The sequence below is a fragment of the Elaeis guineensis genome, chromosome 6, assembly GCF_000442705.2.
Source record: "Elaeis guineensis isolate ETL-2024a chromosome 6, EG11, whole genome shotgun sequence".
Classification (NCBI taxonomy): domain Eukaryota; kingdom Viridiplantae; phylum Streptophyta; class Magnoliopsida; order Arecales; family Arecaceae; genus Elaeis; species Elaeis guineensis.
Window position 1 is genome coordinate 11,959,645 of NC_025998.2, and position 21,452 is coordinate 11,981,096.

A 21,452-nucleotide genomic window follows, 5' to 3' on the forward strand; every position below is an offset into this window, starting at 1 on the left:
TTAAAAATTATGAGTTTTAATCATACCATTAATCCAAACTATCATAGTGAAGGAGTTCTCTTCTAACCAACCCTACAAAATGCCTTCTCTTCGTTAGAAGAAGAATTTAACTAAATAAGATATAATTTTTATTATGACTTCCAATACTCGTTCCTCTTACCCAATGCTAACAGCGTCAACAACATTGTTGGAGTCTTGCATATATAACTTGGTGCAAGGAAACAATCAAATCATATAAGAGGATCACAAATAATCCAGCAAGAAATACATGAATGTTTCCAGGCCTTCTCACCTGTGCATCTTATTGTGATCCCCAACCCCAAATTTGCAGCAGACTACAGAGCAGATCCTGATGCATTTTGAAGCTTGATGTTTCCCAAGCCAAAAGTCAGAGTTTACAATTCAGTTAGTAAACATCAGCAATTTAAAGATAATATCTCTGAGGATGGCAATAGATTGGATATGAATTAGATTAATAAATATTTATATTATATTATAATTAATACTCTATATTCATATTTATCGTGTCCATCTTGAGACGGGTCCAACCAAATCAGATATCCAAAGGTTTGCTAAAATTGTTATCACGGTGGTCATCTTTCCATGGACCACAGCACTTAACATCTCTCATACGATGACGTGTCATATCCATGTCTTCAAACTGCTGATGCGCCCACCACCGAGTTGTCCTCGCAACATATGTTGACACGTCATCAAATGGTAAATCGGGAGCAGGGAAGAGACGCGGGTGATTCGCGTCCCGACTATTATGAAGGGAATCAACATGCTTCCCAACTCAATTCCCCACAAGTGCAGCTCGCCGCAAAATGGCGTTTGTAGAAGGGCAAAACGGGAACTCAAACCAAAACTAAAACTTCCATGAGGGCGTGAATCGTATCTCAGCCCGACTTTTAAGTGGTTGGGGATAAGACTTGGGAAGTGTACACTGCTAAGAACCCGCCGCGAGTTTCCCGATCGAAGATTTCTTATACAGAGACAAACGTTTTGGTAATAAGATCTTCCGATCGAACGCCGGGGGCGAGGAGGAGAAGAGAAAACCATCCCCTAAAAAACCCTAGAGAGAAAAAGAGAAAATGAGCGAAGGCGACGGGAAGAGCGAGGAATCACCGACGATCACTACGGCGTCGGTCATCACGACCATCACCAGCAGTACGGGACGTTTCAGGGCGGCGCCCCGGGCTATCCTCAGCCGGCGATCGGGTTCCCTCAGCCGGCGCCTCCGCCTGGGGTGGCTCCCCGACATCTTATCCTCCGCCTCCTTATTCTGCCGGCCCTCCCTACTATTCCCATGGTTACCAATCCGTTCCAGGTATGTCTAACCCTAGATGACGCACGAAATTCTAGATAAATTTCTGTTTTGATTGGTCTGAATCTCTGTTGTTTTTTGAAGAATAGCCTTCAAAGCGAGAATTGCTATTGTTTTGGGTTACTTTTAGGATAGGGAATGAGTGAAATTGTGATAAGGACGTATATTTTACTTCTGAAATGAGAGTCTTTTGATATAATTTGATGGACAATTGAGGATCGGATGATAACCCAGGTTTCTTGATTCATCGGGGGTGACAGCACGGTCGGGTTGGATTAATTAGGGTTGAATTGGTTCAGGAATTTGTATGATTTTCTGCTTCTGTATCTGATCAAATTTAAGCTTTTTCACTGACATATGATGCCATGCCTTTCTAGGTTATTCCGAATACTAACATTTCTTTCAGGGAATTCAGCACTGGAGACTTCAAAAGGAAGAAGTTAAAGATGTGATTTTGATATTGTCTGAGCATGTCTTGAGTTTACAAGCTCTAGAGAGGCAAAAAGGGATTACTTGATTATTATAAGACACCAGTTTGAGTCCAAATCTTCTTATCCTATTATGTATATTTCTTGTAAACCGAAAAGAAGTGGGCTATTAAGTGTTCTCAAGATCGGGTGAATTGGGGACTAGGGTTTGAGAAGAAACCTTATACTCTGTAATCTCCAGTTTTTTATATTGAAACTTTTGCATTGTCTCTACCCCTGGACGTAGGTCAATAGACCAAACCACGTAAATATTGTATGTACATGTTCTTTTCCCTTTTTCCTTTTTGTTTTGTTATTCTCCTTGCCTGTCTCCACAGATATGATTAGCGTAGTTCATAGCACACTAAATGTGCAACAGACTTCAAAAATTTTTTTTTTTTGTTGTTCTGAGTAATATAGGTCAAAGGCATTTGAAATATTGAAGCTAATGAACAAGTGAACTTATATGGAAAACCAGTGATTTGTTCCCCTAGAATATAGCTAGGTCTTCTATACATTGCTAGACAGTTCATTATCTAGCTGATTTCCAAGCTGCTGTTCGTTTTTGAATGTGAAAACCTCCAAGCCTTGACAGTTGCATCAAATTCAAACTGTTCATGAATCAGATCAACATTTTTTCCAGCCAAAGTATGTTAATGATGCTTGTAAAGGTTCATCATCCAAAAGCAAGCATGATTTTCCTCTTTTAATCATTATTTACCAATTCCTACTAAGAATCTGAAATGGGAATATGATCTGTTTAACTGAATCCACAAAATTTAACAAGGTAAATGCAGTTGTTGCAAAGAATGCAAATCCAAGTACTGCTTAGCTAGACTTCAAGTCACTTCACTCAGCCACCAAGAAAGCCTTAGCAAAGAGTTCCAACACTTAGATAATTTAAAGCACAGAGACCAACTTCATCTCTTTATCCACATAAATGGTGAAGTATTATCCTGTGAAATAAATCAATTCTTCGACAGTACTGACATAGGAAGAAAATCAACTTCCTGAGGTTTCAAAAATCAAGGATATATCTGCTCCTTATTTATTCACAAGTTGGTTATTCTATTTCCACTCATTCTCCAATTCAGAGTTTGCTTTGCATAATTTGTTAATTTCCAAGCATTGTTCTTCGCAAAAGTTTAATGTTTTAAGTGGTATATGTAGGTGTGTGTGTGTGTGTATGTGTGTTCATGCTTGAGTGCATATTTATATATAGGGAACTTGTCTTGTATTTTGGAATCTTAAAAAACAGGACACTTTTCCACATATGATTTATGAAAGCAAGCTTTGTTTGGTTGCTGCTTGCACTTGGGATGAACATATCAAACTATCCCATGATCTTGCTTTTAAGACTTTGGGCGTATTTCTTGAATAAATAACTATTTATCATGTGAGGAAAATTATAGATGTTTGTCTGCTTGCATGTGACCATTTTCTTTGTTTTTTCTGATTGTTATAGGCTATGCTACCGTTGCTGAAGGAAGACCTTTAAGAATGCCACGCCTTCCTTGCTGTGGTATTGGTATTGGCTGGTTTCTGTAAGTAATCACAATTTTCATTCTTCTTAACTATTGCTGATGCTTTTGATGACTAGATCTGTAGAATTTTGTTGTTTGCTGGTTGTAATTGCTGGTCTGCTGCTTAACCTCCTCTTTTTCAAGCTTCTTCTGAAACTTAAAAGCATTGATTCAAGCAGTTTACTAATATAAGTGGGTGGCTAATTATAATGTTTTTTTTTTTTGAATCTTTGAAAGGTTTATCATTGGCTTCTTTCTTGCTGCTATTCCCTGGTATGTTGGAGCTTTCATTCTTCTTTGTGTCAGAGTAGATTACAGAGAGAAACCAGGGTTCATTGCCTGCACTATTGCTGTAAGTAGCAAATATAATCTAGCCTCCTGTGTAAAGCTTCTGTCATATTTGCTCTGATTACTTTCATTATGTGTTCATGCTTTGTTTGATCTGAGTAAAATATGGAATAACAGAATTTTGCTTATATATCCATTATTTATACCACTGACCTAGATTTTAGTTGCTGTTAGCTTCATTTTCATTTTGATGCCTTCACCTTTATAACCATTGTCCTCCATCAATACTCACAGAACGGCTTGCAAAATGGCATTTGGTTTTATTCAAGTTGCATGAGAATTTCTAACATACTCGAAATATGTGGATATGCTTTATTACCAAATCCATGTGTGGCTGAAATAAACTACTGCTACTGTTACATCATAATTCCAGGTATCTTTCTAAATCTGATTTAGGAAGAAGAAAAAAGTTGGTCTCGGAAATTTTTGCTGTGATCGTGCTCAGGTGTGAATCATGACACTTAAGAGCTCATATCAATAATTGAGTCATATTGTAAGAGAAAAGACTCAACTGCTATTATGTTCCACAGCTCCTTATCATTTAATTGAGAATATGACCATAGGGTTTGACTAACAAGTTCCTTGGTAGTATGGTTACCTGATTTGGACCATAGGACTTTAAGAAAATGAAAAATTATCAATTGTCATAAGGTGTGCTTTTGATTTACTTGTCAATATGTTTTAACTGGAAAACTAATCTTCTTGACAATCTTTCAGAAAAAATCGATTAAACAAAAACTATGGTGTTTGAGGTCTGCATAGAGAGAATCTACCTGCCTGAAATGGATATTTATATCTAAGTACTTGTACTTGAAAATTTAATTCGAAATTGAACCTCGTCCTTCTGCAAGAAATTTCATTAAAAAAAGGATATGAAACAACCCCATAAACTAGAGTATATGTAGCAGAAAATTCTATGTTTCATGGCCTTTGATATGAATCACATTACATTATGTTTGCTGCAATTTTTGTGGAATGCCTTTTTATATGAAACTGGATTAAAAATGACCAAGGTAAAGAGTAATCTGTAATTACCATTTTGTTTCTCCAACCAGTTTTCAAATTTCTCTTACTTTGAAATGGTTATTTCATCCTCTAATTTAGCTTTTAATGGACCATTATTTACAGCAGTGAGATAGCAAATCATCACTTTGTAGAACCTTTGTTTCAGTTCACATCTCTTAATTTTGCAACCATTTATTTCGACCTTGAAATTGACAAAATTTGCATGTTCTTAATGAAATGGAACCGGACATTTTATAAATTGTTCTAGTGATACAAGTGGGCATAGAACACATGACTATGGGGGCTAGATTTGAAATATAACATGTATCTTGTGCCCTTGTGATTATAATCATGCAATTGAACCAGCATTGTTTACTAAATAAGTAATTTTAATGAAGGCCAAGTCAGGTTTTGTGCGATACATGTATTTGCCTTGTAGTGATCCAGAGCTGTAATCCTGTGGTGAGCTTTGAGGAATTCTGTTTGTGCCTGTATATGTAGAGAATTGTTTGGATGTCTGTTATGTCTTGGAACTGTGTTGTTGTTGGATTTCATCCTCATTAAGAGCTCAGCTGCGATCAAAGTCCCACTCAATTAGTTGGATTAGGTACTCAATTTTGCCATTTTGGTCTGTTTATGACCTGTATTTGATTACTCAGCGGCAACTTCAATCTGATTTCATAATAATCCAAATTGGGTTTGTTATCACGGTATATAAACTATCAATCAATATCCAATGATGAATCCATTCTTGAGCTCCCCTGCCACCACCATGATTGCAAGGGGAGGTAACAGCCCTATGTGGCACCTATCCACTGCTCACTGCTTGCTAACCGGCCACATGTATATGTGGCATTTGTCTTCTCCTTCCTTTTCTCTTCTTACCCTGGTTGCATTTCCCACCATCTCCCACAGGATATGGGTAACAAGTGATAACCCATCCCCCTATTTGTGATGCAAACCTCTCACAGCGGGTTTAATTGGATTGGGTTTATGGATTGGAAGGCTGATTCTTCAGATATCTGGATTCAGATTGTCATTGGCTAATATGTTTGATTACTGGATGTCCATAGACCCCGGCTTGATCCACATTTATTCCATTTACAGGACTACCTGGAATGCGCCAATGAGTTAGGTTTTCTAGAAAATAAAAATTACGTTGTTGTTCTCTTCCTACTCTAACCGAAACATTGTAAGACCTCTTTAAGAAACATTTAGAGAAAAAAAAGAAGCTAACATTGAAGGTGGTCAATGTTAAGAAAAAAAAGAAGCTAACGTTGAAGGTGGTCAATGTTTCATGCACATACATTGGCTAGAGGACCATCATAAACCGAAGTTATTAAACTATTATGTTATAGCATGATTGATTATGATTGAGATTTTAAGATGCTTGTGGGAGGTCTCTACCAGAGGATGGGCATTTCCATTACTAAATTTTCATGGTTGGTTAAAAGATTATTGTTTAGGGGTTTCTTGTTAAACTATTTGGTGATAGAGCTTCACAAGGAGAAAATAATGACATAGTCCCTGAAAGTTGTTCCAACTTAATGTCAGCTATATTGTCATCCATATCTGATTGCATCTGATAGTTGTAGTTATCAGTACAATAATATTGTCCTTGAAGCTGACAGTCATTTGTGTATATTTTCTGGGGTGGGGGTTGGTTGGTTTAATGATAGGTTGACCTATGTCACAACAAGGTGGACATGGGCTCATTGTTTATCATTTCCTCTTTGATTTTGAGTGCATAAGCAAGAGGCTTCACTATTTAAGATTATCTTATCTTAAGATGTATTTAGCTGCCCATAGTTTTAGCTTGTACCTTAACTTGTTGTAAAAGATTAAGTTAGTAGGATTACTAGAGAAGAATGGACCATAGCACAGGCCTCCATGACAATGTCTAATTCACAAGGGTGTTCGAGCTTGTGTTTCCCTGACTGGTGGGCCTGGTACTTTCCCTTCCATTTGGCAAATAAGGTCAATTTCATCACACCCTTAACCACCCCTTCCCTACCCAAACGCCTAGCTGTTGTGATGGAGCACATTATTCCAAGTTTGGAGGGCTTGGCTAGCCCAGAAGCAATTTGTCATATGAAGTGCTTTGATGGTGTCTCTTCCTTGATTCAGTAAAATAACATGCAACTTCTGGAACATCATTCAGCCTGTCTTTTTTTCTAATTCAACCTTGCACTTTCTGAAGTTGGATACTAGTTTATGATGCAAACCATGTCTACAATGGCAGAACTTATGACATGTTGGTATTTCATTGATTGCATTATATGTAAACTAGGTGTCGTTATTGGAAAATTTAGGTTTATGTTGTGGTTTTACAGCCTATTATGGGAAGACAAAAAGGACAAGGGGAAGATACAAAAAGTGGGCATAGAACTTGTGTAGGTAGGTTCTGCAAACGGTTTGCACTGAGCCACTGACATAAAAACTTGTCAGCCTATATAGGCTTTCTTGAGTTAATGGGCAACAATTGCTGGTGTTTACGATACTAAATATTAATAGATTGATATTCCAACATGGTCAATCCTGGTAGATGGCAGCATCAGTCTCTCTCAAGACTGATTTTCCATTGTCTTCTCAATGTATTTATGATTCAAAACTCTATTTTCCTATGAGAATGGAATGAAATTACAATTTTTTTAATCTAAGTTTTGGCATGTCTTGAACAGGCTATTCTTGCTGCAATTGCTATTCTTCTAGGGGCAACAAAAGGGGCAGATGTATGGTGATTCATTTACAAGCTGCAGTTTGAAACCTATACTGTATATGTTCACCCAGTATATTAAATTCTGTAAACAATCAGAATTTATTTATTCAATATGTAAGCCGGTGCAGATGTTTTGTGTGTTAGTATGATTGTAAGCAACCAACGACTGATTAAAATTCCCATATCTACTTCGACTCTGCAATTGTTTCTTCCGTATTTTACTCACTCTCCATATTCGGTTTTGATTTATCTCGTGGTGGAAAAGAATCATGGGAAGGCCTTTATGACTCTGTTCTCGCTATTTTTAACATCTCTTGGACATGAAAGAAACGAAATACCAGAAAAATTTATATCTGGGCTGACAGGTTCCCTCTTGAAATTTTATTTTCCTTCCATCAGTTCCTATGGCATCCGTACACTGTTGAAGGTGTTTTCTAGAAGCTTTGGATTTGCACGAAAGAAGCGACTATAATTTGCAGCAAATGCTTCTTTCCTCTCACATTAAAGCATGGAGGATTGCTCTTACTGTATCCTGTTGCGGTAACAGAATCCTAGTTGAAGCCTCCATGGTGATGGCTGGAGTGATTACTTGTTAACACTAATTGTGTGTAGATGAATTAACTTGAAGCGTCTTGAGTTAATGATCAGTATTGCTTGCCTGCTTGATTGATGGGTGGAGTTTATTGGATTGATGCATGGTAAATTGAAAAAACTTATTCATTAATATAAACATTATTATCTTCTAACTTTATTTTCCTTTGTAGCATTTTTGGTAGGAAAAACTTCAATTCTTGAAAATCCAATCTTTATTTTTTTTCTAGTATTCAAATCTCATTTCAATTTTAATTTTGATTCTACCCACGAATAAAATATGTTGGAGGATATAGTCATTTATTCATATGGCAATTTGGATTCTGGTTGACTGCACCCTTAACCTCATCTTGTGTGGTACCAGCAGTAGCTTCATAGGTTTAAATAAGTCATGCCCCTCAAGTATATAATGCCTGTTTTGGATTCGGTATGGAGGCTATGAACCAAGCCCAAATGTGGCCTCCGGTTGTTCTTTGAGGTGCTCTATATATGCTCTATTTTTGGTATATGCGATGTATACGTGCCACTAGTGCAAGAGAAGAGTGCCATTCGCTATGTTTGCGACTGTGATAGAAGTTGGATTTTCTACCTGTGCACAGGGCCAATTTACCCTCCTCTTTTTTTTTTTTTAAAGTGATTTTTGAGGAAGCCAAGTGGAATGTTGCTTGCGAACATTTCTACCCCGATACCGAGGAGGACGGGATTGGGTTAAAATGCGACCCCTTGGACAAGTGCAGGCCAGACGAAGTGCACCTAATTTGTGGAACCAGGACCACGAAATGGGCCCTTAGCAGTCCATCTTGGACCATTACCTAGCCCATTAGGGTAGCCGATCCCCAACACCAACCATCCTGCTCCATAGATACACGCTATAAATACACCGCTATTTCGTTCCTGGGTTCAGCCGCCAGCGCTTCACCAGGAAGGGGAGGGCTAAGCGAAGGTGACGTATAGGATGGTAGCGTTTAGGGTGAGTTCCGTCGTTCCCTCTTCCGTCCAATCCCATGGATTTTAGTATTTTGATGAGGTTTTTGATGCCCTCTTCGATTCTTCGCGCTCTCGAGTTTCTGGATCTAATGATTTCTAGCTTTTTGTTGGTTGTTTGCTCGTTGATCGCAGTTCCATCAGTACCAGGTGGTCGGGAGAGCGCTCCCGTCTCCGACCGATGAGCATCCGAAGATCTATAGGATGAAGCTGTGGGCGACCAACGAGGTCCGTGCCAAATCCAAGTTCTGGTAGGCGTTCGAGAACCCGATTCACAGAACCCTAAGGCTTAGTTTTTTTATTATTTAAAAAACTTTTAATGATCTTTGGTTTCCCATTTTGTACTATAGGTATTTCTTGAGGAAGCTTAAGAAAGTCAAGAAGAGCAACGGGCAAGTACTGGCGATCAACGAGGTTATGGTTCTTTCTGCTCTTCTGATTTAGCTTCGATCTTAAAATTTTGATTTGTGAACTTCCTTTCCTTGTTAGACTTCTTGTTGATGGTGCTTTAGTTTCAGTTGGAAACTGATGTAAGTAGTCTCAGAGCATTGAAGTCTATCACCAATATATTCTCTCCTTATGTACCTGAGATTTGCTGGTCTGGGTTATGAATTTTGTTGGCTGATTGAACTCGGCATGAGTTGCTTCCATGAGCGTATTCTGCTTGATTATATTGGCAAGATGAGGGGAGTAAGTGAAAAACATATATTTGTGTGAAGTCACTAGGATCCTTTTTCCTTTTCGTTCCAGAATCTCAAAGGAGATAAGTGCTTGATAAGCTGATTCTTCTGGTCCCATCAACTGCTGGATGCTTGAAACGACATGACACAGTTGTTGAAACGGATATTCCAAGCGCAAAGAAGAACTAGATATAAGTGCAGCATCTGAATTGTTTTGTTTTCTTAGGCTTCTGAGCGCAAATGATTTAAGGCTGACGTTTATTAGAAAAAGAGTATTTTCTAGAAAAAGAGTATTTTCATGTTGATTTACGAAAGTTCTTTACATGGTTTTTCATGCATAGTTTAATGATGAATAGTGAGGATTATTTCCATGAATACATCATGTAATAGCAAATTCTTGGTACTTAATTGTCCCAAGCCTTTAACAACATGCTTTATATATCTATCGTGTTCTAAATTATGAATATAAACCATCATGCTGAATGCATAATGTGCACATTATTTCATACTCAGTGAATTACTGCTTTGATTAGAAAAAAAATGAAAAAATTAAGGGATCAATTGGCTGGAGACACCACTATATAGATTTAAAGGGACGATAGTGGAAAATAATTGGCTTTTGTCTGATTCTTTCATTAAAATGGCAAAGAACTACGGAAACAAATAATTTGCAAAGTCATTTATGACTGCTAGTGCAATTTTGTGCTTTTGTAACTAATATTTGGTATAAAATGTAAGGCCTGCTTTACTCAATACATCAATCACTTGGCTTCCTTACTAGTTTTAGTATATCAATGGTTTGATCTGCTTATGAGTTTTAATGCTTGTTTCATTGTGCCTTCATTTTCATTCTTATAATTTCTTCCAATTAATTTCGAGTTTTCAGATTTTTGAGCGAAAACCAACCAAGATCAAGAACTATGGAATTTGGCTGCGCTATCAGAGCAGAACAGGCTACCACAACATGTACAAGGAATTTCGTGATACTACTCTGAATGGTGCTGTTGAACATATGTACAATGAGATGGCCTCTCGTCATCGAGTGAGGTATCATTGTATACAAATTATCAAAACAGCCACAATCCCTGCTAAGCTTTGTAAGAGAGAGAATACCAAGCAATTTCATGATTCCAAGATCAAATTTCCCCTGGTGTTTAAGAAGGTTAGACCACCAAGCAGGAAGCTGAAAACCACATACAAGGCATCAAGGCCAAACTTGTTTATGTAATTCATCTTGTTTGATGTTCTTATGTGAAGGCATAAACTCAAGTGAGTCCAGAGTTTATGCAGTCTTGTTTTTTTCTAGAAAACGTAGTGAAATATTTTTGGATTTATCATATATGTGGTTGGAAATTTTGGTTTACTTCGTTTAATGAGTTATAGTTTAGGTTTCTCAACTTTTGTGATTGAATATCTTGGATATAACAGCTGAGGTGCAAGGTTTGGCTAGTTCAGCTTCTTGTGGACTACCTCATATCTTAGCTACTGCTTGTTATCATAGTGCATTCGCATGCTTTCCATCTTGTACCGAGTGCTTTTGAACTGGTTTTGCTTGCTTGAATGCATTTGATTAATAAGCTATATTTAGCTTTTATGAAAGCATTTTATGCTTTTTAGTGTTTTTTTAACTTTGGAAAACATGCGTCATTATGGCTACATATGTACTTAGGTATATGTCTTGAAAACCAGAAAATGCCTCTTGTGTGTTAAATGTGTTCTTCTGCAATTATGTGGTTTCTTTTCTTTTCTTTTCTTTTCTTTTCTTTTCTTTTCTTTTTTTTTGAAGGTTTTAGCCAATGTGTGCTACCTTTTTAATTACTTTTCTTGCGTTCCTTTTATCAGCCACTCAATAATGCCAGAGTGACATATAGAATATCTATAAGACAGCATCTCAAAGTCTTTTGATTTGCATACCTTCTCATAATGAGACAAAGTTTAGGGCATTACATAGCAGGGCAACTTTGCCGAGGTTACCAATTTACAATTTGGTTTCCTTTTTTTCCCTGTTGCCTATATCTCTTGGGGATCTGGTGTTTTAGTTCCATTGCCTTCTAGTTTGGTTGATGGCAAACACCACTGCCAACATTCTATTATTTACAACCTCACACATTGCTTGTCTTGTTAGATTGTCTATTTGACTTGAGGCACATAAGTTGCTGGTACGGCTTGTGAGTTTGAAATTACTTGACATTTCAAGCATTGGCCTCCCCCATCCGATGTTCCAGTATCTCGTCTCATATCAGCAATTATCATATGTTTGGGTTTGTTTTCAATTGCCTGTATATTCTCTATCATGTTTATTTGCTAGATTTGCCAAGGTGGAGTTTTAGATTTACCCATTTTCCCCCCTTGGCCGCATATAGGGCAGCAATGTTGGTGAGGTTGCTAGTTTTCTTTGCTGCTTTCCCCCTTTCCTTTTTGCTCGTATCACCATTGTTTTTGGTGTGCTTGCTTCTTGTTGTTATCTGCCATGTTTGGTAGTTATAGCTTGTAGTAAGTGCATACATTGTTGTATGATAACAATGTGGTACCATGTTGTCTCACCTATTGCAATTTATCCTGGCCGCATGCGCCATCTTGCAGCTGGAGCATGAACCCCTTAATTTGTTAACATATGGTTTTAATTAGCTGCTGATTGTGGGATTTCAATGAAGTTGAATTGCCCAATTTGTTGAACACAATGTTGGTTCTCGTGGTATTAAGCAAAACTATTTTCCATGTTTTTATAGTGACTATCTACTTTGTAATCTAAACAAATTTGTGGTATTTCTGTTCTGGTAGTTCTCTATGCTGCAGTACAACTGAAATGCAAGTAGCATGAAATTAAATGAGCTGGAAGCTAACTCAGCAGACCTGTAATCTCAAGAAGAGCTAAACAGAAATATGTAGGTGATACCTGCCTACATGCAGCGGGAACCACAGTTCTCACCACTTCAATCCTGCTCTGCATGTGTTTGATGTGAGTCGTTAAACTCGCGTGTTATAAGGGGCTTTTAACTCTCTGTGGATGGCTTTTTACCTTGCGCGCACCTAGCAGCCCTGGAAAGATAAAACAGGCTAATGACGGTTTTGCTGAGAGTTGGGTATGCGCATTTGGTCCTGCAACCTTACGTCCTGCTGCTGACCTTAGAGAGGCGATTTATTTCTTTTTTTAATTGAAATATTACTTATGAATTACCAGATTTTATTTGCAAATAATAATGATTCAAAGGAAGAAGATTTATTTTAGAATCATACACCTCTAAATGCTGAGTAGCTGATGAGGTAGTTGTCAAATAGTTGCTACAGTAATCATTGTTTTTAGAATATATAAAGATTTTGTTAGACTCTGCAGCAAAATACATTTAATTACTCTAATGGTATTCTTTCTTCAATCATGATATTTTTGAAATGTATTTATGGGGTATTGCAGGCTGCGATGGTATCCCTCTCCAATGCATCTAAAACCCCACCAGCAACACTTCAATTCTAGATTTATATTTTATTTTCGCTAGCAAGACGAAGTTCATTTGTTTTACGTAGTCAACATCTGCCCCATGGAATCATGTGTTTAATTGGGTAATGGCCTTGCTCGGCAGCTCATGTTAGGTGACTATCAATATCATGCTATCAGACCGTGATAGCGACCGGCTCTACTTTTTTTTAAGATGCTTCTTGGTTTTCTGGCATTTTAGAATGAGAGTTAATTGAGGAGCTTTATGATCTGTTTGGAACTACGATCGTTTTGGCCCTCGGTCTTTAGTGTATTCAAATTAATTTGGATATTAATAAAAATTTAAAAATTTAATTAATATTCATATTCGTTAAAAAAAATAAATATAAATATGAATAGATAATTATCTGAATATTCAAATCTACATATAATTCTATATAATTTTTATTAATTTTTAAAAAATATATAATTATATAAATATGTTATTAATTTGATTTATTATCTATTTAGTAATATTTTTGGTTCTATAATCATAACGTTTAATAATTTAAATAATATCTATCATTATATTCATACTATTGGTATTTATATTTATCAATAAAATAAATATGAATATAAATATTTTTTAAAAAAATAAATATGAATATAAATATATTGATATCCGATCTGATTTTAATTCTATTAATATATTATTGAGATTAATAAATTATGTATAAATAATTTTAAAATATTTATCTGTATCATTTCTTGTAGATGTCACTGCATGTTAGCCTTCATTAAGCTATTGTTGTCCCACCGCTATTACATTATAGAGATGCCACTTGATGAGTTTGATCCTAAACTTAGTCCTTGGATCAAGAATAGTGACGCCAATTAGGATCTGGGTCTCATTGATTATCGTTGGGTTACTTCAACCTTTTAAAATTTACTATCGTGGTATCATATTTGATTTTGATAAATTAATTATAAAATTTTACCAAAAAAATTATGAAATTTTGGATTCGGCAAATAGCTGATCTATGCTTCTTTTTTTTTTTTTTTTTTCCCGTGTTTTTCTTTTCCTCCGCCCAAAGGAACATAAACTTTTGACAGCCGGCATTTAGCGAAAATCCTGAACATTATGACCGGAGAATTTTTCATGAAAAGATAGAAAATATTAATTTTAATTATATTAAATGTTTATTATAATCATAATTCACTATTAACCATATCTTTGTCTAACATTTACGCTAAATCCATGGGAATTCCACGCCGGTAAACTTCACACCTTTTTCTAGCCGTCAAAAATTTGCGTCTGTACCCCATGGGCCACCATGCTTGACTTCCATGTGCACCACACGAGCGAGGTATTCGTGGATGGAGATATTATGGCATCAGCATTGCACAATAAGAATTTATGTAAGCAAAAGTCATCTTCTATGTGCTGCACATACCTCCATAAATCGAGTTCCAGTTGAATCCTCCACAAAAGTAGCTTCGGGGTAGGTAGGCACGATGTTGGAGAACCGAACGGTGGTCGGATGGAGGAGATCTACAGGTCATCCGTTCCCAATATCTAACCAGCACCTACCAAAGCCCACCAACCTCGCTCCCTTCTCTCTTCTAACACCCAACCCACCTTCCCTTCCTTCTTCCATATCTCCTCTCAGTCTCTTCACAACACGAGCAGGCAGGCAACTTTACTAGCTGGGTTTCTTCCACATCGCTCCTGATTCTTCTCTCATCTGTTTGGTGCTCAAATGGCTCAGGAGCCTGTGAACCCAGGAGAGGTACTCGATTCTGTTTCATTTCTGAGTCTATATGATGATTCTTTGGGCATATAGGATAATAGATTCCACCTTACTAGAATTAGAACGTATTCGAGTTCGTGAGTCATGGATCTCATAGAGGCAGCTGAATGGTTTAGGCTGTTGTCCGACAGGTTGTTCTTGGAGAAGAGATAAAGCATGCGAGGTTGATCACCTTAAACCGGCCTCGCCAATTAAATGTCATCTCGTCGAAAGTGGTAGGCCTATATATATATATATACACCACTTGTATTCCAGTCCCGGAGACGATTGCGTTTATATTTACTCTGGATTGAGAAATGCAAATGATTGCAGGTTTATCTACTGTCTCAGTTCCTAGAAAAATGGGAAAAGGATGATGATGCAAAGTTAGTTATATTCAAGGTTGCTATCGTTCCGAAGATTTTTCTTCTCTTTCAATTGATCTTTTGCTTGATTGCATTGATTTGGTTTTGTTTGATCTGGGTCTGATATTGTTTTGTAAATGAATCTTCTTTAGGGTGCCGGGCGAGCTTTTTGTGCCGGTGGGGATCTAAGAATGTTCTATGAGGGGAGATCAGGTTCAGATACAACAAAATAAAAAGAACACTCCTCAGAATTTTAGTCTTTTTGGAACTTTTGCTTTTTTTGGACACAATTTATGCTTTGACCGTTTTCAATGTTTATCTGGTTCCGTGTTTCATGGTTTTGTAGTGGAGGAATTACTGATGAGTGGTGTTTTTCTTTTGGCAGATGATTCCTGTCTTGAAGTTGTGTACAGAATGTACTGGCTTTGTTATCACATACATACATATAAGAAAACCATGGTAGATTCTTAACTCTGTCACTGTTTCTAATTTTGAATCGCTTTTGCTAATTTGTTCTTTCATTTGTTCCCAGGTAGCCCTTGTTCATGGAATTGTCATGGGTGGAGGCGGAGCTATGGTCGTCCCTCTGAAATTTTCTGTTGTCACAGAGAAAACCGTGCGTATCTTGACTTACCCACATTGCATATTGCTTCGTGTAAAACATATAGACATTCTTGAATTTGTAACCTGAATTTAGTGTATCCTTATTCTGGCACTTCCCTTTGTCTTTAAAGGCAAAGTATGTTATAGATAAGTTTCAGAGCGTTATAAACTTCACTGTTAAAATCTTCTGATACATAGGTCTTTGCTGTGCCCGAAGCAAGTATTGGACTTCATACTGACTGCAGCTTCTCTTACATTCTTTCACGGCTTCCTGGATATTTGGGTAAGATTGCAACTAATTGAATATAAGTGACACAAAAGTTCTTGTCCCCCTCCTATGTCAGTTTTGATGGGAGTGGGGACTGTGATTTTGAGAGTATCTACCACTTTGCAAGAAGTTTTGTATTGTGATTTCAACCCTAAAGTGGTATTGAAGCAAAAATACTAGCAACAAAAGATACAAATGTATTTAGTGATAATTATTACTGTTTTCCTCTGGGTGCACCAATAGTGATGAACACCAATATATAAATATTAAATCTATGAATTTATATATCTATTGTAACACAATCGGTTCCATGTACTTTCTTCTTGGGTAAATTTACAGGGGAATACTTGGCTTTGACTGGTGCAAGGCTAAATGGAAAGGAAATGGTTGCCACTGGTCTTGCAACCCATTTTGTCCCATCTGAGGTAAGAACAACTTTTGATGATCATTTGCTTCTTTGCGGAACTCATTTAGAGAAAGCCAAATGGTTCAATTGGCTCATACAAGGTCATAATCTGAATATGCTTGTGTGAATATATATGCCAAATCCATGCCCTTGTCATGTCTGTTTGTACCTGCAATTAGTGTCATTTGTACTCTTTGTTCAGAATTATTGTGTTCACATCAGTCATAATTTTTCAGTCATGAACAATAATTCTAGCTCTTTTATAACATGACATTTGCATGTGCTTGGCAGAAACTGCAAGAGCTCGAGAAACGTTTACTAAGCTTAGATTCCGGTGACGAGAATAAAGTCAGATCAGTAATTGAAGAATTCTCTGCAGCTGTCCAACCTGATGAAGAAAGTGTTTTGAACAAGTAACAAGGCCTACTTATTTGCAAAATAGAATTTATATGATTCTTGAAAAAATGAACTAACATATATATGCTAATGTTCAACATTGTAGGCTTTCAACAATCAATAAGTGCTTCTGTGGGGACTCTGTGGAGGAAATCATTAAATCATTTGTAAGTTTTTATAGATGCTCATCCATTATCAGCTTTTTTAACCCATTTTCACATTACTTATCTTGGCAGTACATCTTGGACAAGGCTCAGATCCTCCATAGTGTTCTTGTCTCTTGATTCTTCTGTTATAAACTACAGCAAGGTCCACCAAACTGGTACCAGAGGGTGCACCGGCCTTGACTCTTCTGTTATGATTGATCTGCAGCAAGTTTTTGTAATTAATCTGCTTGGAAGTTGTTCTCTAGTTCTTAAGAATTAAATTATTCTGCACCCTCCAATTAAGCCAAAAATTTCTAGATGCATCACCCTCTAGATCTAACCCCCTATCTCACTCGAATTTATGATATTTCTGACAAAAATAGGTAGTGAAGTGTATGATTAGATAAATCAAGGAAAACAATTAGAATAAAAGAAAGTCACTCCAAAATTTAGTTGCTTCTTCAATTTGTAGAAGTAAATGATCTGCCATCCCTTGCTATGCACATAATGACATGTGAGTTGGGACTTGTCTTTGGCTAAACATCACAAGCACCTTGTTACTGCACATAATGGCATAGGAGTTAGGACTCATCTGTGGTTGAACATCACAAGTACCTCGTTACTCATGGCTGTCCAACATAGGAGTCTAGGTTCCGATATGTGTAACTGTAACAAAATTATATTGTATGAAGGTTTTCCCGTACAATAGTTGGAGCCCCAGTTCCATTCACTCCCACCTATTTATTCTCTTCATAGCTAGGTAGTATTCCACACCAAAATTGTCATTTTTGCCTCACAATTGGTAAAAACTATGGCCTTTGCATACAAAACACCCAATCCTTCCTGAAAAGCTCTCTTAAGGTGACGTGGTGTCCCTAATAATGGCATTCTCCAGACATCATTAATTTTCTTTCTTAAATTAACTTTTACTTAAAAGCAGTGTGAGCTAATAGAATTCCATGAGCGGTCTTGCTTACAAAGTTATGAAAGGTATAGGCATTGTTGCTGCAAGGCTCCGAAGGCGAGGTTAGTGACCACCCGAGCTGGAGAGTTGAGGTTGAGCCGATCTAAACCGTTAGCAAAAACTGCAAAAGAAGTTCCAAAATCGTGGGGTGTCCTCTGGTCTAAGACCTTCCGATGCTTAAGTCAGTCGGGATCTTGAGAACAGATAGTGGAAATGGAAAAGTAGAAAGCAAGAAATGAGAGTTTGAATGGAGAAAAGTAGAGAGAACTCTGATTTTCTTTAGTGAAGAATTTAGCAGAGTTTTATCTCTATAAGTTCAGATTTACCTCCCAGAGAGCATCCTGCCTCCTTTTATATGGAGAGAGCTCGCTTAGGCTTTAAGAAAAGTTTATTAGACCGTTAGAGATCTGTTAGGCGGTTAAGTTGTTATAACAGAATGACGAGCTGTGCAAAGATCGTAGGGCAGCGGCTGGAATACAATTGGAAGATAGTTATTGCTGAGCTGGATGAAAGCTGTCGGATAATAATCTGTACTTCTGGTGGTACGTCGGTAACAGACCGATATGGAATAGCTGATATCGATAATTATCTAATCTAGGTGTCTTGCCTTTAGTATTAATAACCATGTCGGATGATAGCCAAAGTTAGATATCGCAGGTCGGACATAAACTGAGATGAGCATCTCGCTTATTAGTAGTTCTGGATTAAACCGACTTAATAGATAGCACTGAATATGCAGGTCGGTCGTAGGCCGATGTAATCTGAGAATACCATTAACTCAAATAATATCTGCTGCCACGTGTTCAGATGATAATGAGGTCAGATAATATGCACCAATAAGCGTATAGGAGTTTCCTGACTACATCTAAGAATTTACAGCATGGTTAAACTGCAGATCATAAGGACTAAAGTCAATGTTAGCAACATAGTTTCTTAAAAGCAATCTCCCTTGAACTGCATGTAATGGCAACAATTTTTAATTAAATAATACTCATTTCATGTTTTGTATCTCAAATTCTAAGTTTCTTACCTAGGTGATGAAGCAGACTGCCCTTGGCATTTCCTTATACCAAACAAGGATTTAATATATCTTTTCCACTGGCTTCAGCATACATTTGAGGAATTTTATTTACATCCTCAACAGTTGAAGACCTTTAGTAGTTGCAAACATGACCAGCTTTATATTCATATTACTCTGTTCTCTGCCACCTTAAATTGGTCTTCTGGCAAGCCTGGCTCTTCCTTCTTTAGTTATCACCTTTTATGGTTATTTCCAGATGATCTTTTTTATGTGAAGACCAATATAAACTACTGAAATGAAACCTGCTAAAGCATAGCAGCCACTTAAGTCTTTGGATTGGCTTTATGGATCAACATATGATCCATCAAAACAAACATGTTGCATGATAAGCAGTCAATATGATGTGCCAAGTTCCTTGCCAATGCAACTTCAGGCAAGAGGGGAACATGTCCTGAAACCTAGGTCAGTTTATAAGCATGAACAACAACCTTATTTCACAGTTTGAGCTCAGGTGACTTAGGAGCCTAAATGAGTGAGGAAGGAAAAGCTTGATATAGGAACCAATGTTCTTCTTTAAGGCACAGTTGTAAGCCAAAATGCCAACAGGAACATATTGTTATGGAAATTATAGAAGAATGATATCATTACTGATCCATATGGACTAAATTGCATCACAGAGATCATTAACATGACGTGTGAAATTATGACTCATGTTATATGATCCTTATGAATCATATTTTGTTTTTTTTTTTTTTTTTTGCAGGAATCGGAAGCAGGCATAGAAGGAAATGCATGGATAGCTGCAGTGCTCAAAGGGCTAAAAAGATCATCTCCCACAGGGTTGAAGATAACATTAAGATCGGTAACAAGTTTCGATACCTTCTTTGTTGCTACTTATAAATGCGTAGCTATTGATGTTGAAAGGATGTTTAGTATACAGTTTGAGTAAGAGAAAGCAACTCTACATATACTAAATCATGTACGCATGGCAGGTACTTGGTATGTGCGTAATGTTTATGTAAAGATGCAACTAAATCTTGGAAGTTGTTGTATGTAATATGTTAATGGTCGGTTCTTCTCATGAGCTTCTTTGTTATAAATGAATATACAAAAAGTATATCACAGAAGATCATCTATTCTATTTTGGTGTAATTGGGTTTTTCATTCCATAGATATTTTTAGGGAGAAAAAGCATGTCATTCCATTATCTTTTTACTCCTTTTCTTTTCTGTGCAGATTCGAGAAGGAAGGAAGCAAACACTGGCTGAGTGCCTGAAGAAAGAGTTCAGACTTACCATGAATTTGCTAAGATCAGTGATCTCTGGTGATGTATATGAGGTATTGGGAGAGCTGTAGTTTTCCTGCAACTCCTTCAGCTTATACTGTGGCACTTCGGTTCCTTTTTCTATCTGCAGAATATTTTACACATCTTCACTAAAATTTAACTTTTTTTCCTTTCCAAGGGCATCCGAGCTCTTAGCATTGATAAAGACAATGCCCCCAAGGTACCCTCTCTCTCTCTCTCTCTCTCTTTTTGTGTGTGTGTGTGTGGTCTGTCAGCACTTGCACATCTCTGTTTCTGTGTGTGCACACATGCATGAATGTGCTAATACGCATGCTACACCACCCAATTTTTCTTCTTTTTTTGCACTTTATGCAGTGGAACCCATCAACCCTTGAAGAAGTGACCAGTGATAACGTTGACCTCGTTTTTCAACCATTTAGTGCTGAATTGGAACTCAAGATTCCAGCCGAGGAATCATGCAGGTCATACTCTTTGAGACAACCTCTACTTCACACATACTTCAAGTTCCTTCCTTTTTCTGATTTATCAATTTACAGATGGGATGGCAAGTATGAAAACTCGGTGTATCCAAACCTGCAAGGAAAGAATTGAACCTGAAAGGCAACCAGAATAACCAGTTTCCTATTGTCGGCTTTGTTTTCTTTGATTACCACGAGTGACGGACCCAACAAAATACAAGTGTTGCAGCATATGAGCTGGTTCTTGAGTTTTATTTATCTCCAACTAGTGTTGTATTATTACATATAATATTTAATCAAGGTGATATGCCGGCCTCCAGAAAAGGCCGGCCAGTGACCATGCTTATGCAATTACACAGTAATGCCATGTTATAATGGAAGACGATGTGTTCTTGTTGCATTGTTGGAAGTTTGGCATTGTTAAATTATTCGCCTAGGCTGAGTTTTCAGATTAGAAAAACTGCAGACGTCCTCAAGTTCAGAGTTCATAAAGCAAGGACAAAATATAGAATGTTGCGTCTGAATTGGTTAACAAGTTCCAGAATGACGGAGTAACATAACAAATTACTGATCTGTGAGTGTTGCTCAAATAACTTCTGATAATTCTTGAGAAATATGAATGTTTCTTCTTAAGAAGTTTAGAATCTTAAAGAGAATTCTTGACAGATGATAG

The 21,452-nt window shown here is 37.2% G+C and overlaps 2 protein-coding genes and 1 pseudogene across 2 annotated transcripts; all 3 read left to right on the forward strand.

Annotated features, from left to right (window-relative positions):
* The first annotated feature begins 1,079 nt into the window (after positions 1-1,079).
* LOC140858469 (large ribosomal subunit protein eL20z-like) lies at positions 1,080-7,605 on the forward strand (annotated as a pseudogene).
* Positions 7,606-8,792: 1,187 nt separating this feature from the next.
* On the forward strand, positions 8,793-11,011 carry LOC140858468 (large ribosomal subunit protein eL20). The gene is made up of 4 exons (XM_073259188.1): positions 8,793-8,950; positions 9,100-9,215; positions 9,315-9,378; positions 10,531-11,011. Exons 1-4 carry the CDS (start codon positions 8,936-8,938, stop codon positions 10,870-10,872), a joined length of 537 nt encoding a protein of 178 aa, XP_073115289.1. The 5' UTR covers positions 8,793-8,935; the 3' UTR covers positions 10,873-11,011.
* Positions 11,012-14,569: 3,558 nt separating this feature from the next.
* LOC105047243 (3-hydroxyisobutyryl-CoA hydrolase-like protein 5) lies at positions 14,570-21,179 on the forward strand. The gene is made up of 15 exons (XM_010926076.4): positions 14,570-14,846; positions 14,999-15,082; positions 15,180-15,248; positions 15,364-15,424; positions 15,597-15,670; positions 15,744-15,827; positions 16,013-16,097; positions 16,422-16,507; positions 16,780-16,901; positions 16,991-17,051; positions 19,779-19,877; positions 20,252-20,353; positions 20,479-20,520; positions 20,676-20,782; positions 20,858-21,179. The coding sequence occupies exons 1-15, from the start codon at positions 14,817-14,819 to the stop codon at positions 20,910-20,912; spliced, it is 1,161 nt and encodes a 386-aa protein (XP_010924378.2). The 5' UTR covers positions 14,570-14,816; the 3' UTR covers positions 20,913-21,179.
* The last annotated feature ends 273 nt before the right edge of the window (positions 21,180-21,452 follow it).